The sequence below is a fragment of the Silurus meridionalis genome, chromosome 6 (assembly GCF_014805685.1).
Source record: "Silurus meridionalis isolate SWU-2019-XX chromosome 6, ASM1480568v1, whole genome shotgun sequence".
NCBI classification, from domain to species: Eukaryota; Metazoa; Chordata; class Actinopteri; order Siluriformes; family Siluridae; genus Silurus; species Silurus meridionalis.
The window spans coordinates 4,554,334-4,570,494 of record NC_060889.1 but is presented as its reverse complement, the minus strand read 5'-3'; the positions used below and the strand labels follow the sequence as shown (position 1 = coordinate 4,570,494).

Genomic DNA, 16,161 nt, shown 5'->3' with positions numbered 1-16,161 from the left:
CAGTCTAGACTAAACAGAGTGAATAATCAGAGTCACGTGTGTCTTGAAATAAGTGTGTGGAATGGCTCTAAACACTAAAGCTCTAGATTACAATAAATACAGCTCTAAAAACAGCAAGTTAATGTGTGAGCCATGAGATCTTCCACTAGGGGGCAAGATAGAGCAAATTACGGCAAATTTTAGAGACACGGAAAACACACGTAATTGTTCAATAACAAAGCTAAAATTAATGGAACTAAATGGAACTAATCCCATGTTTTCAGCAGGATTTCTGTTTCCAAGCTTCAAAAAAAATAAATGATAAATGATACAATGGAATCGACATGCAGGGTATTTTTAGCTAGCTGCGTAGGAAAATGTATGAGGTCCACCTGGTCTGGACTTTCAGCCGTAACTATGGTATATTTTTTTTTTACCCCTTTATGAAATCATTTTCTCTCAGGCTTCGGTTTATTACGTTACTAATCAAACATTCCGCTGAAATAGACATTCTGTTAAAGTAGCGTAATTAAGTTTCATCTTCTGCTTTTGATCTTCATCAGCCGAACGTCGTTATTCCCTCCTACGTGAACTCGAGTTTAATATGTGAGGAGCGAAGCTTCATTGAGAACCTTTTTTTGCCTTTAATGAATATGTATGACTTTACTGCGTTTTTTCAATGCAGGAATACATTCATCTGATGAAATCTGAACTGCTCCTACACGAGACGATACGGGAACATCTGCAGACTGGCTACACTTTACTACTGCAACACAATACACATTACAATACACACCCACTCAGTGTCAGGGGCATGCAGAGAACAGAACTTCGTTTCCAATGCCATTTGTACTCAATGTATTATGTTGCCAGGTTCCATTATTTCCATGGTTTCTGTTCCTTCATGGTTCTTTATTCACAGGAACCTATATTCCCATGGTTCCTTTCTCTATATGGGTTCTTTATTTCCATGGTTCTCTATACAGTAGTTTGCCACAGTGTCCAGTGTACCCATGGTTCCTTTGTCTCTATGGTTCTATGTTCTCAGTGTACTTTATAGCCAGGGTCTTTAACTCCCATAGTTCCTGAGTTCCAGAGTTCCAATGTTCCCATGGTTCCTGTGTCTCTATAGTTCTGTGTTCATGCTTATATATTCCCAGGGTTTTATTTTCCCGGTCTACCACATTCCAATATTCCCCATTCCATACATTCCCTTCGGCAAAACATTCCCAAATTCCCAAATCGCTTCATTCCCAGTCTACTATATTCTACTATATTCCTTATAACTCTGTTGATGATGACAGATTGAAATGTCCTCATGTCCTCCCCTGCTGATAGCAGAACATCATCAATGTCCATTTCTACCACAATGTCACCACGTCCACTGTGCTCTCGTCTCGTCCGTGTGATGTTTTATAGACGTGTCTGGAAAAATGTCCAGAAGAAAAGCAAAGTATGAGCTTGTTCAAATAAGAACGTGGCCTTCAATCTTTCGATTACTCACACACACACACACACACACACACACACACACACAGGATCATTTATTACATATTCGTCTGATATGCGAGTCTCTCTCTCTCTCTCTCTCTCTCTCTCTCTCTCTCTCTCTCTCTCTCTCTCTCTCTCTCTCTCTCTCTCTCTCTCTCTCTCTCTCTCTCTTTCTCTCTCTCAGTCACTGTGATTAAAAGTATTATTTTCAGCCCAGGATTCGGGTTCTGAAATACGACTCCCCTCAGATATCAGTTAATTACTGAATTCATTTTACCCCTTATTAATAAACTATTCAGCCATCTTTATTTTATTCCGCCAGCATAATTAATTTTATTTAAAACAATCTCCGAGTGTCTGATTAATAATTATCCATGATATTCGTTAACACTTTTTTTCCGAGGGGGGGTGATCTGCTAATTTCAGATCATCACAATCATACAGGATTAAAATATGTATTTAGCTCCTTGGGCAATATGTAAAAAAAATCCCCCTCTGGGAATCTGGCAACGTAGGGTTTTTTCACTTCTTTTAGAGTTAATTTTCTAGTGGAAATAATAATATTAAACACCCCGGATACGATTTTACTCAGCAATCAAGGTGCACAGGGAATGTTTTTTGGGCCGATCATTTCCTGAAACTGCACGGAATCGATTTTGTCATAAGACGGATAAATAAATGTAAATGCAATGTAAATGTAAACACTTCTCATGGTGCTACGAGGATCTGTTGGAATAGCAGGCAGGAGGGAAACAGGAAGTCTTGAGAACATGATGGAAGGAAGATATGTTTAAGGATGTACTTCAATGCTCAGATGCTCAGACGATCAGGGAAACAAATAAGAGGTGAACTGCGATTCACATTTTCTGCGAAACACCGAAGATGCAGAGATTTCTGGATGGTATATCTTGTTTTGCTCTGCTCGGACTTGAGAAAAGCTAAGAGAGATAGCGGTTTCGCTTGGACAAGTCTCAGACGTCATTAAATATGAAGGAGCGATGAAAATGTTCCTGTGGAAGGATGGAGTGAAAGGGAAAAAAAACACGTTTGGTGTAAAAGTCTGCAGCGTTCCCATTCTGTCCAAGATGATCTCTGAGTGTTATTTATGTTTCTGCTCTACATGTAGTACATCAGCTGAGTCATTTTACCTACAACATGCTGCAGCAGTCGATCTTTTAACGCTAATGCTTCACTGGCCTAATTATAGTAACGCTAACAATCATGTAAATCACACAGAGCCCACTATAGACATTACAGAGCCCACTATAGACATTACAGAGCATAATACAAACCCCATTAAACACATTACACACATTACAAACCCCCTACAGACCCTATTAAACACATTACACACATTACAGACCCCCTACAGACCCCATTAAACACATTACACACATTACAGACCCCTACAGACCCCATTACAAACATTACACATTACAGACCCCTACAGACCCCATTAAACACATTACACATTACAGACCCCTACAGACCCCATTACAAACATTACACATTACAGAGCCTAATACAGACCCCATTACATACATTACACGCATTACAGACCCCATTACACACATTACACACATTACAGACCCCTACAGACCCCATTAAACACATTACACACATTACAGACCCCTACAGACCCCATTACACACATTACAGACCCCTACAGACCCCATTACACACATTACAGAGCCTAATACAGACCCCTATAGATCCCATTACAGACTCCAATACAAACACCATTACAGACAAACTGCAGACCCCAAAACAGACTCTAATACAGACCCCCTATAGTTTCCATTACAGACTCCAAAACAGACACCATTACAGACAAACTGTAGACCCCAAAACAGACTCCAATACAGACCCCAATACAGATCCAAATACAGACATCAATACAGATACAATTACAGACCCCATTACAAAACCAAATACAGACCCCATTACAGATCCCGCTTAATACCACATTACATACCCCATTTCAGATGCCCTTTCAGACCCCAGTCACCATTACAGCCCCATTACAGGCCTCATGTCAGAAGCAGGAACTAATGTCATGAACCTCATGACAGAGTCTATTATAATTTCTACATTTTCAGATGAGTCTCTCTCCTGCTGAGAAGTTAAAATAGTGGGTTGGATGTGGGCTACGATGTGTGTCGAACGTCTGTTATAATGGCTCACCTTTTCACATCGTCAAGCTTAATTGCAGCTCGGGGGTCTCAGGGTGATAAGAGTCATGATTGCAAAGTCGTCTTCCTGCTGTCACACTCAAGCCAGGATGATTAGGAAAGTGGTTTCTGTGACATTTTTATTTATTTATTCGAGGCTAAAACCTGGAACCTGAAAGAACACTTTGGGAAGCTGAGCTACAAACTGCCATTAAAATCAGCTACACAAACAGGTGACAAATTACAGGAAATTACAGGATTAGTGCACAGTGCGCACACTATTACACATACACACCTTTCATTTTCAGATTGTGTACTGATTTATTTTTGGCGAAATTATTAAAATCATGACGTTACGTGTCTCCCGGAGAATCGACAGAGCAAAACTCCAAATCCCCGGGTTTTGCCTGTAAGCTTCGTGATGGTACGATGAGCTGCAATTAGATCCTGAAAGAAGTTCACAAATAATTACTGCAATTATCTGCTGATGCAGTCAATTAGCATTTCTGTTGTTTCAGGATGCAAAAGAGCTCAGGGAAAAAATAAATAAATAATTTAATAAATGCATGACAAACAACACAAAGAAGACACATAGAAAGAAAGGAAAAAAGACATAGATAGACAGACACAAATACAGACAGACAGAGAGACAACAAGACAGACAGATAGATAAACACAAAAACAGACAGAAAGACAGACAGACAGACAGACAGACAGACAGACAGACACAAATACAGTCAGAGAGACACAAAGACAGACAGACAGAGAGACAACAATACAGACAGACAGATAAACACAAAGACAGACAGACAGACAGACAGACAGACAGACAGACAGACAGACAGACAGACAGACAGAGGGAAAGGCAAAAAGACACAAATACAGACAGACAGACACAAAAGGTGAAAAGAAAGCTAGACACAAATACATACCGACAGAAAAAGGATAGAGAGACACAACGACAGACAGACATATAGACAGAAAGACAGAAAAGCGCATTAGTAGATAGTTAGACAGCAGCCAGACAGACAGACAGACAGGCACAATGACAGAAAAGCAGAAAGACAGACAGACAGACATACACATTGACAGAAAAGCAGACAGAAAGACAGACAGACAGACAGACAGAGACAGACAGACAGACACAATAAGAGGAAAGCAGACAGACAGACAGACGGACAGACAGACAGACAGACAGACAGGATGAGGTGGTGGCAGGTGACTCGTGAGACACGGCTCTGTAAATCAGAATCACTCAGTGGAATTAATGAAATGTAATTTTTCAGGGTAATTTGACGTCTCATTAAATTTTCTCAGAACGTCCTTCAAGCCACATCTCTCAAGTGCATTTACACAAAGACAGACAGAAAGACAGAGAGACACCGGACGAGACAGACACTGGGACACTAATAACGCCGGAGATGTGAAACTTCTCCATCTGTGAAATCAAGCAGTGTGCTTTCTGCCCAACTCAGAGTTATAGATCTCCTGCCCTCTGCTGGTCACACACACACACACACACACACACACACACACACACACACACACACACACACACACACACACACACACACACACACATTTCGTTCCTTGTCTTTTTTCTGAATCACTGGCCCCCACATCAGACCCACTCAGGAGATTAGCCACGATTGGCCGTTACAAGCAGAAGATGCTCACGCTAGCAGCTGATTGGCTGAAGGCACCGAGCCCACAGTGACCCATGTTCTTCATTATGACATCACTCTCATTATTATATTCCTCAAGAGTTCCCTTCAGTATCAATAAAGTTTAACTTGAAATGAATTTAAAATATATATCTATATATAATATATATTTATTTTTTATTAGATCTACATGACTGGGTAGATTCGCCTGTGTTCCAGTACTTCTTGAACTTCCATTTCCACATTGAGGCTCCAGTCCTAATGAGCTCCACACCTCTGGGATGATGTTCCATTAGATTTTGTGTGCGATTCCTTCAGCCAGTCAGCTTTGAGCTCTACAGCAGGCCACTCGAGATCTCACAAACATGCACAGTTCTTTATCTTTGTTTATTTATGATTTATCACACACACCACACACCCACTCAGGAGATACAGTGTAATTGGTCAGCTCAGTCACACAGCACTTATGGTGGCATCTGATTGGCTGAAGATATACTAAAGTGGAAAGTCAATACAGAAAAACTTTCCATGCCAGTGGTCCTCCATGCCACGGCCTGACTTCAACAAACATAAAGTAAATCCTGTAAAACAGGATCAAATTGGCTTCTGATCGTAATCCTCTTCCTCAAAAGATGGATCAGGACACGTTTCTGGCGGCAGAGGATGGTAGAACATCAAATCCCACACGATGAGTCAATTTGTTGCTTCAGACGCTTTTTTATTATTTCATCACTCGCAGTTCTTCATGGATTTCGTTTGATGTGTCATAACTTCCTGCTTCTTCGGCTTATTTAGCTTCATCGAGAAATATATTAAGGCTTAACCATTGAGAACCATAAGAACGCTGAAGTGAGAGAGAGAGAGAGAGAGAGAGAGAGAGAGAGAGAGAGAGAAGGACACAGTGAAGTATCTCTGGGTTTAGGTGGAGCTGAAGCAAGTGAGAAACCTTTATCACCTACACAATACCATAAGGGTGTGTATGCATTCTGAACACTTCTGATAGCCAGCGGAGATCTTGTGTCCATCTGTTTCAGGCCATTTCAAGAATCTTATCACTTATTTACAACACGTTCTTGAGAAGTGGACCATAATGATGAATCCCATCCCCTTAAATCCATTCATACTCTGGATGAATATGATCGAAATCCTATGAGCTGGTGTGTGTTTATACTTTTTAGATACGAGGATGCAACTCGGCTACACGTTTTTAATGGTTCTTGGGGACGTTCTTTGGGCACGTCCTCAGAAATTGACTACAGGTCTGTGGGACATATCTACATTAGGGACACTGATGTTGTTTTTGCCATTTTTACAAGATAGAAACCCTCCACTGCTTCGTTGTTTGTTGTGAAACAACCTTGGAAACTAGTTAAGATTGTGTGGAGATTCATTCAGAGACAGGGATGTTAGTACAGTCAGGCACTGATGTAGGTGAGGTGAGGAGGTGTTCAGCAGGGTTGAGGTCAGAGCCTTATCGCTGGTCTTCTATCTAAACCCATGTAAAGCAGATCTTCTTGGAACTGGGTTTGTGCGAAGGAGCCTTGTCATGCTGGAACACGCTTGGAGCTTCTAGTTGGAGTGAAGAGATTATTTTATTCTTCCGCATTCAAAGATGTCAGATTCAAATTTGTGCCTCCAAGTTTGGGGCATACTTTTGTTTATGTAGTGTATACCCCATTGCTGCTTGGGTACGTTCCAGGTGTTCTCTGCCCCCTAGTGGATATAGAAAAAAGACCAGACTAATATAAGCAAACAGGAAGGTTGTGGTAAGTCGTACGAACAATCTTTAAAGCTGTGATGAGCAGAAAAACATCTTGAGTTGTGCCAAACCAAACGTTTACATCAGTTTCCACTCCTGTCAACCAAATACTGAAGCTATTAGGTAGCAAATCAGGCAATGGTGGTTGTCTTTTTTGTCCAGTGAGTGTATATCTCAGTCTAAAAGTCATAAATGTCCTTTTTAGAAATCTGTAAAACTCGATTCCTATGAGCTTCCGCATCCAAATCGGGTGAACTATCATCATTTCATTTAACTGTGTGCCAATCGACTCTGTCCATCACTGTAGCTGAAAAAAGGAGGGGGAAGAAGCATGGAAGATAGGGCCTTAAGGGGTTTCATATCTGCCATGGTGTTTCACTCTAACAGCAGCTTATCTCTCACACACACATTGGCCAGCACTGCATTTAGAATGACTTATACACTCCATGGCCTCAAACCGAACCAGTCCTGTTAAAAAAAAAAAAAAAAAAAAACACGGCAGTGTGTGTGAAGGGAAATATTTTTAAAAAACAAGCGACATTTCTCTCAGTGAAAAATGAGAAGTAAAGGTGAGAAAATGAATGCACACTTTTCTGAGGTGAAGAGTCTTATCAGCAGCTTGCTCGCTTTTCCCAGGAGGTACATTTACATAGAAAAAGTAATTCTAAATGCTGAAATGTGGACTCTCTGAGGCGCCTTTTATCGTTCACTTTCAGAGACGTGGTCGAGGAATAATTTGGACAGAAATGGAATGTACCCCATGGACTTTTCGATTCATTTGTGCCAAATGAATCCAATCATCGGAAGTGTGTGAGGTCACTCAGTCACCGGAGCTACGACTGATATCATCTTTGACTAACACACCACCACAGAGATATGTGGAAAATAGAACTTGATTCTACATGTTTCAGGGAAGCATTAATCACCAACCAGGATTTCTCGTAGCAAACTCAAAAAGGACGTGTCGGTTGACACGGCGACCGTTCATATCCGAGTTTTGTTTTTGCTAGTCGTTCTTTAAGATGTCCAATCGAATTGTTGTCAATGTAAAAAAAAAACTGTTCACAATTTTGTCCACTGGTCTTTAAGGTCCCCCAATGACTGCCCTTTAAATCAGATCTTCTGCTTTTAGCTAAATGATCTAACTAGCAATATGTTCCTGAGGTAATTTTGAGTCAGTGATCATAATGTTAGCATATATTTCTTCCTTCAAGAAAACTTAGCTTCTCGTGCCAAAGTTTGTGAAACTTTTTTGCAAGTCCCCATTTAAGGATTTTGAGAAGGGTTTTGAGAACAGGCTGAAGATTTCCTCTCAGTGTGCGTATATATCGGTAGAAGAATGCTAAAGATGGAGCCACCAGGAAGGAGGAAAAGAGGAAGGCCAAGGAGGAGGTTTATGGATGTGGTGAGGGAAGACATGCAGGTAGTGGGTTTAAAAGAGGCAGATGTAGAGGACAGGGGGGTATGGAGATGGATGATCTGCTGTGGCACCCCCTAATGGGAGAAGCTGAAAGAAGAAGAAGAAGAAGTTTGCATAAACAAACACTTCGCTGGAATTAGAAGAAGATTGAGAGTATCAAGGTGTATCTCAGAATCTCATACTTGTATTTGAATTGAATAGTGTTTCTGCTCCAGGTTTATTGCCCTCGTTTAACCTCCTTCATCGGAACATCATGACGAGGTAAAAATCACACCTGGTGACTCGGTCACTCTGAGGTGAAGGGAAGTGCAAAGGTAGCAAACGGTTTTTGAAAGAAGAAACAACACTGTGGGCTCAGCAACATCAGCCAATCAGCTGTCGGTAAGAGCACCTTGAGCTTGGGTTGGCCAATCACAGCTCGTCTCCTAAGAGGGCGTGCGATGGGCGTGGCCAGAATGGTTCTAAATAAACCCTCCCTAAAAAGAAAAGAAAAACAAGGAATTTTGTGTAAAGTGAATGGAGTTAAACTTTAACTACTTATCAAGCATATAAGATTAGCCAGGCATGAAGTTCATGTGCTATCCCTCAACCTCACCATAACCCTAGTAGCCCTTTTCTGTTGGTGCAATAATGCAAATGCTGCTAAGCTAATTCGAATTTTGAAAAATCATCACATGTGTCCATCAAAAACTTTTTCAGGCTAGAGAGAACTTCCTGTACTGAAGACTTATGAAATATCACTTCCCGCTCACGACCAAATTAAAATTAGCACTAAGCAACTTATTCTAGGTTTCTGGGCCAGAGAGGAGCTAAAGAAGAAACAGAAAGAGGATGTGTTCTGGGTGCTGGAGGTTCATCTTCTACGGCATTCGTTTCCATCCCACATTTGAGTTTTGTGGTACCATCTTAAAAATCGCAAAAAAAAAAAAAAAACGGTTACTAGATAGGAACAATGATGATCACTGATTGGTTGATAGGAACAATGGTGATAAATGGTTGGTCTATAAGAACAATAATGACCAGGGATTAGTCCATAGGAACAATGAGGATCAGGGATTGGTTGATCGAATAACAGTGGCCAGTGAATCATAAATTGGTTTAGAGAATCACTGGTGATCAGAGATTCATCATAAAGTACACAAATTATAAAGGGATTGATCACCAAGAACTAAGGTGATCAGTGAACGATTTTTGGCTCAAAAAGAGCAACTAAGCAAGTGAACATGCTTATTTTTTTAATTAGCATAAACATGAAGCTTGCTTTTTAGCTGCTTTTAATAAACTATCCAAACACAACCACTTACAGTAATGCTAGATAGCTAGTTTCTTCATATAACTAACTAGCTGATATGCTAGCTCGCTTTGACTCGAAGGCAGGAAAATGTACATACACGTATGAAATTCATAATTTGCTTGCTAATTCACGATTTAAGTTTCGGAGTCTTGCTGGTTAAAACTATTTTGCTAAGCTTAGCTAGTTTGCTAAGTGTTTGGTCACAGGAAATTAAATGTTTTTTTTTTTTTATATTGTCATATGTAGGAAGTACCAACAATAAAATGTAGAGTTAGAAGTCAGCATTAGAGTTTTATAACCGAATTGGCACTCAAGTTTGGGCTAGATGTTTATTTCAGTGGGATTTTAGTTCTGATTTCTTCTGAAGCTTGTTTAATTAGCTTACACACTACATAATTAGTTAATTATAGAAAGAGAAGTGTACACGGGCTTATTTTAGAAAAGAAATTTGCATAAGGATTAGGATTATGATTGATCCTTCATATTAGCAAACTGCCAGAGGGATTTCTTTTTCTTTATACGACAAACACTTCATTAATCTCCTGTCACGACAACTTAATTACGATTATGAGTTTCTGTTGGCTCACTCCGCAGTGAATGAAAGTCAATGACCGAAGCTGTGTCATACTTCTGAGGGTAAATAAAAACCTACGAGTCTGTTATCTCCTGCGTTTTTGTGTAAGACATCCTGGCGAACATCAGTGACGTTTGTATCCGCTTATTTAACCGTTATTGATCCAGGTGAATGGCCTTTGGCGTAAAGAAGAAAAAGTACTCCATTGAACCAAGTGTTACGGTAACCATAAAGTTACGCAAAAGCAGGACAGCAAAGGAAGTTGAAAACACGTGAAAATGCACAGTCAGCCGAATCTGCTAAACTGCGGTTAGCGTCTCTTCCTTATTTATTGGCTGAGCAAAGGCAATGACATTTTGAATCATGATCAAATTTTTTACTACCAAAGAAAGCAAAAAATGAATACATGTGGCAGCCATTTGGATTCTGAAGACGTTTTCAACAACGTTATAATTTTTCACAATATCCAGCCAAATGTTTCATGTATACAAATGATACTACGTGAAAACACATGTGTAGCAATGCTAGTAATGCTATACTGTTCCATAGACACAGTCCCCAAAAATAGGTTAAATCTTGTTTGCTGTGGCCTGGAAAATTTCACAGCAAAGCAAAAAAAGAGAATGAAAGGCTACACGGTTGACGTGACCTTGCAGTCTAAGCCAGGGTCAGGCACTGTGATAACGCTGAACTCGGCACGTCGCGAAACGTTGGCTGTGTGAGACAACGAGGCAGTTAGGCATGTTTATGCTAGCGATAAAGTGTGCTCTCGGTGTAACTCACATTTTTACTGTACATCCTCACACACATTCTGAAAATGCTTCATAGTACAGACTCACAATAAACACTATGAAAAGAAACTAGCGCCGTGTCCCTGTGTCTACTCGCTCTGTACCAGAAATACAAAATTTGTTTCCCGCATGCATGAAAACGCTAAAGAATCCATAGCGCTAGTGTTAGCCGCTAACCATTAAGTGAATCCACATGATCTCACTTCCCACAATACTCTCAAGATTTGGCTCCTGCAGACTTAATCGTATTCTCGAAGATGAAGATCCAGCTCGAAGGTCGTTTTGACACCATGGCGGAGATCCAACTGGCTAGTTTTTAGTCATTGCCGCGACGTTTCGAAGAGCCAGAAAGTAAACAAACGGTAGGTGAAAAAAACAGTACGCTTCGGCCATGTGCGCTACCGAGACGGAAACTTTTTTAGACTTTTTATTGTGGATGAGCAACGTTTTGGGAAACAATTGACGCCATTTTAAAATTGATCAGGATCAACCCAAATCCATCTTCACGCTCCTTGAGCCAAACATTCCACAGGAACTTCGCCCAGACGCATGGCCTGGATGGATCAGACAGATCTAGAAGAACATTTTATCATAATAAACACGTGTTTTATTGTTTCTTCATGTTTAAGTATTTGAACTCTCATGTCCTAGCTTTATTGACAGGTTCTGTTCACGTTTTGGTGCACGTAAAAGTGTTTTGTGTACGTGACAGATAAGAAGTGTGTGTGTGTGTGTGTGTGTGTGTGTGTGTGGGTTACACGAGGTAAAGTTATCTGAGGTAAAGTTGATGTTTTCTGCACGTCGCCTCAGGCTCCACGTGCAAGGCAAGAGGAAGGAGGTGGGGTGGGTGGCGTGTGGTGACGTCACGCGCGCCTCCGCGCTCTCATTGGACGTGCGCGACTCACCAGACATCGGCGCGCGTTCGAGTCCCGCTCGCTGTGTTGCCAGATCGCAGGAATACACGTTAATAAATAAAGAAATTGAAACGTGTAAATGAAACTGGCTTAATTCTATTTATTAATATTCCTGTTATATTTAATATGATAAGTAAAGCTACATAATAGTATTGTATATATTTTCGCATGTATATTGAACGGGACGGCTATAAAGGAGTAAAGGGTTTAGAGTGAAATCTGGCAACCCTATGCCATTGACTCATATGGCATGAGCGGTGGGAAGGCAAACATTTGAGCTGCTGCTGATGTGAGCACATGGGGAGGGAATAAATCAGCTGGAACCCCATTCACGGGCTTCAGTATCAGGTGCAAACGTGGACAGGAGTGGATTATTATTATTTATCCTACGGTTTATTTCATATCTAGATTGATAAAAAGGACGTCTTGCTATTAAAGGTACTTGTCCTGAAACTTCATTTCTTATCTATTAGTATTATTGTTATTATTATTGTTGTTGTGTGTAAACTAATGTTTTGTGTCTTTTCTCAGTGACAAATGCCGAGACTCGTGAGCCGCTGTTGGAGCTGCAGCACCGGTGTGAAAGCGAAAGATCTGCCCGACTTGTGCATCTGGATGGCGTCGAGAATGGGGGAGGTGATGTCCGCGGTCACATCGTGGCTCCTCTGCGTCCGAGCCGCTCATTTAATCCGCCGCGGGATCGTCCTGTTCGCGGTCGGGGTGCTCCTGGCGCTGGTGCTTTATTTCCTCCAGATCCAGCGGAAGGACGCCCTGTTCCCCGACGAAGTGCTGGATACCTGGTTCTCCTCAGCCTGCTGGGTTCCTCTGTGCTGTGGAACAGCTGCGGGTCAGTCTAATCCTGTGATTCATGCATTTATTCGTCTCACACTTTTTGATATGTTTCGTGTTTTTTTTTTCCCAATAAGTTGAGCTCTGATTGTAAAAAATAAATAAAGAAAAAATCGAAAGAAAGAAAAAAAAACGCTGCAGGTCAGTTCGCGCGTTCTGCTCTCTGATTGGCTCGCGTCGAAAACGGGTGAGTGGCGCAAACGCACGCGATTGGCTGACAACCCGAACACGCCATATAACGACGAAGGGAAACACGGAAGTGATGCGCGTGGATGGTATACGCCATACGTCACCAGGCCACGCCCACATTCCCTGCTTTAACCACCAGTGTTTATTTATTACTGTTATTTTTGCAATAATTAACAATAAAACTCATTAAAATACTTCATTTTTCCCAACTGAAGCTTTTTAACAAATATTTTAAATGCTTTTTTGCCTCAGAACTTGAGTTTCATATTTATAATCTGTTAGTTTTTGAGGTAGAACTTCATGATTCCTGTGTCCGTATGTTTAAAGTGCTTCCAAAGTTGTAAGAATGAAGGGCAGGGGTGCACAAACTTTTGAAATTGCTCTTTATTGCAAACATGCATCATTTTTCAGCACAAATTCGACCATTACTTCGTAAAATACCACGTAATAAACAGGACAAGGCTAGCACTGAAGCATGCATTGATGAAATTGATGTAAAAACTAGATAAAGAAATGATCTGGTCTTCAGCAGCGAGGAAATGGTCTTGTTATGGTTGAGTGTAAATTGACCTCAAAACATCCTGCGTTTCAGGATTGATGAAGACCTCGTCCACACATACGCTTGCGTTTGAAACGCATATTTTTCTCTCTGTGTTTTGACCTTTTGTCCACAAGGAGGCGCCAGTCAACAAAAATGGCTTACGAATACGTTGACAATTTTTCCGTCGTTGGCGTGACGTCGGAAAATGTCGCAGATCGAAGCGCCTTTACGTTTTTTATGCGTTTCATGAATAAGCAACTTTTGGAACACAATTGGAAGTGTGAACTGAAGATCGCGTTAATGGAAATGGGCTAAAAATTGACATAGTTCAGGTTATTTTTGTTTTGTTTTGTTTTTATTGCGCAGTCAATAGATACTGCGTAAATCAATACTGCGAAAGACACGCGAGCAAGATTTAAAGGATTGTTTAACCAAAAAAAGTTTCCAGCCATCGAATGGTATCGAGTTACTTCGCTTTTTTTGGCGGCATCAACATTCTAAACGAATCGCGTGCCGTCACTGACTCGCGCTAACGCGTTTGTTGTTGTGTTTTTCCGCAGCCGTGGTTGGATTGTTGTATCCGTATCTGGACAGCCATCTTGGAGAGCCGCACAAGTTCAAGCGCGAGTGGGCGAGCGTCATGCGCTGCATCGCCGTGTTCGTCGGCATCAACCACGCCAGTGCCGTATCCTTCCCATCCCCCACTTCCTGCTCGCTAACAACAAACAAAAAAACACACGTGGCTTCATTCATAAACATTACAATAGGTTTTTTTGTTTGTTTGTGTTTTATTTGTCAATATACTTTAAACATTACAAACTTTTCCTTCTGATTTATTGTTTTAATTGTAATTTTCTTTGACATTCTTTAATACTTTTTTCTTTCAAATTTTTTTATGTACTTTTTTTTACATCAAAGTTTATTTTTGTAATTATTCTATATATTTGTTTGTACTTTGTTTAAGGACTTAAAAATGTAGTTGTACTTATTTTTTCTTCATTATTACATGTTTATTTCTGTATTTTTTTAATCCATGGTTCTTGTCCTTAACTCAATGCGGTTCCTCAGAAGCTGGACTTTGTGAATAACGTGCAGCTCTGTCTCACTCTGGCGGCTCTGTCTCTGGGTCTGTGGTGGACGTTTGATCGCTCCAGGAGTGGATTCGGTTTGGGCCTGACCACAGCGTTCTTCGCCACACTCATCACACAGCTGTTGGTCTACAACGGCGTCTACCAGTACGTCATCATCTTCATCACTGGAGATATTAGTGATAAAAACGTGGCCCGCGATTAGCATTAAACGGCATGTCTGGTTTCTTCGTCAGGTTTCCGTCTCCTCAGCTGGGCTACGTTCGCTCTTGGCTGCCCTGCGTCTTCTTCTCAGGAGGCGTGACGGTGGGGAACATCGGCAGGCAGCTAGCCATGGTTAGACTTCTCAAATCAGAACTTCTTCATGTTGATTGGTTTAACTGCTAATCGTCTCAGCTTTATTTCGAACTTAATGGAAAAATGGTGAAAGCGTTGATCTCCTTCACAGTGTTGCAAGTGTTTTTGTAGCTAATTCTTTAGTTTTTTTTTTTGTCTCGTCAGGGTACGAATGAGAAACTTCACATCGACTAGTGAGCGGCACAGAGGGACCCTGAACACCACAGCGAGGAGGAATGGGACGCGTCTCGTCTCAGCTCCTTCCCGATCTCTCGTTTGTGTTAATAAGAGAGAAGGATTGTCTTTGTGTGTGTGACGGTGTGTGTATGTGTGTGTACGTCCGACGGACACGCCGCTGCGAGACGGACAAAACGTTAATCGCAGGCGACATTGGACTTCACCGCAGGAGCGTCCGCGGGGGCGCGAGAGGCTGTTTTGGGGTCAACTTCCTGTCAGTAACTGCTTGTGAGGGCACGCGGTTACCTCGTTACGTCAAGTGATGCTAGATAAGCCCCGCCCACTCGTCTTTCCTGAGTGCCATTGACGTATCCACATCCCCCTCAAAACTCTGCAGCCGTTCCCCTGGCTCCGCCTTCTCTCCATCCAAGTGCTAGCCACGTAGCCCCGCCCTCGTCGCTCAGGCTCCGCCCTGCACCATGAAATGTTACACTTGTGACCTCGTCGTCGCAGTTACTTCGTAAAAAAGAAAGAACTCTATAGAGTCATGTAGCACAACTGGGTTCACGTATACAGTGTATTAGCCTCATACGTGTGGGGTGGTCTGAAGAAAGGTTGATTAAGTGTGTGTGAGTGAAAACAAAGATGGCGGCCAAATATGTGTTTTGATTGCTTTGGATTTTTTGTTGTGTGAAGAAAGTAAAAAGGGAAACATTTCAAGGCTGCACCAAAAAACATCCGCCAACTAAAAGGAAGGGCGCAGATTCCTTCCGCTAATATTATGGTCTGTCGGATGGATTCTTTTTCCAGAGACAATTTTTAGACGTTTAAAATCCAGCGTTTCTGTCCGGCAGAAAGTTCTTTATTGCAGCCTTGAAGAAATTTGCAATCTGTGATTGCCTTCTATTATAATGAGTGCTTTTG

General features: G+C 41.4%; 1 protein-coding gene across 1 annotated transcript; it reads left to right on the top strand.

Annotated features, from left to right (window-relative positions):
* Window positions 1–12,293: 12,293 nt before the first annotated feature.
* On the top strand, window positions 12,294–15,835 carry insig1 (insulin induced gene 1). Its single transcript, XM_046852439.1, has 6 exons — window positions 12,294–12,495; window positions 12,589–12,904; window positions 14,197–14,321; window positions 14,705–14,871; window positions 14,961–15,060; window positions 15,226–15,835. Exons 2-6 carry the CDS (start codon window positions 12,595–12,597, stop codon window positions 15,253–15,255), a joined length of 732 nt encoding a protein of 243 aa, XP_046708395.1. The 5' UTR covers window positions 12,294–12,495; window positions 12,589–12,594; the 3' UTR covers window positions 15,256–15,835.
* Window positions 15,836–16,161: the final 326 nt, after the last annotated feature.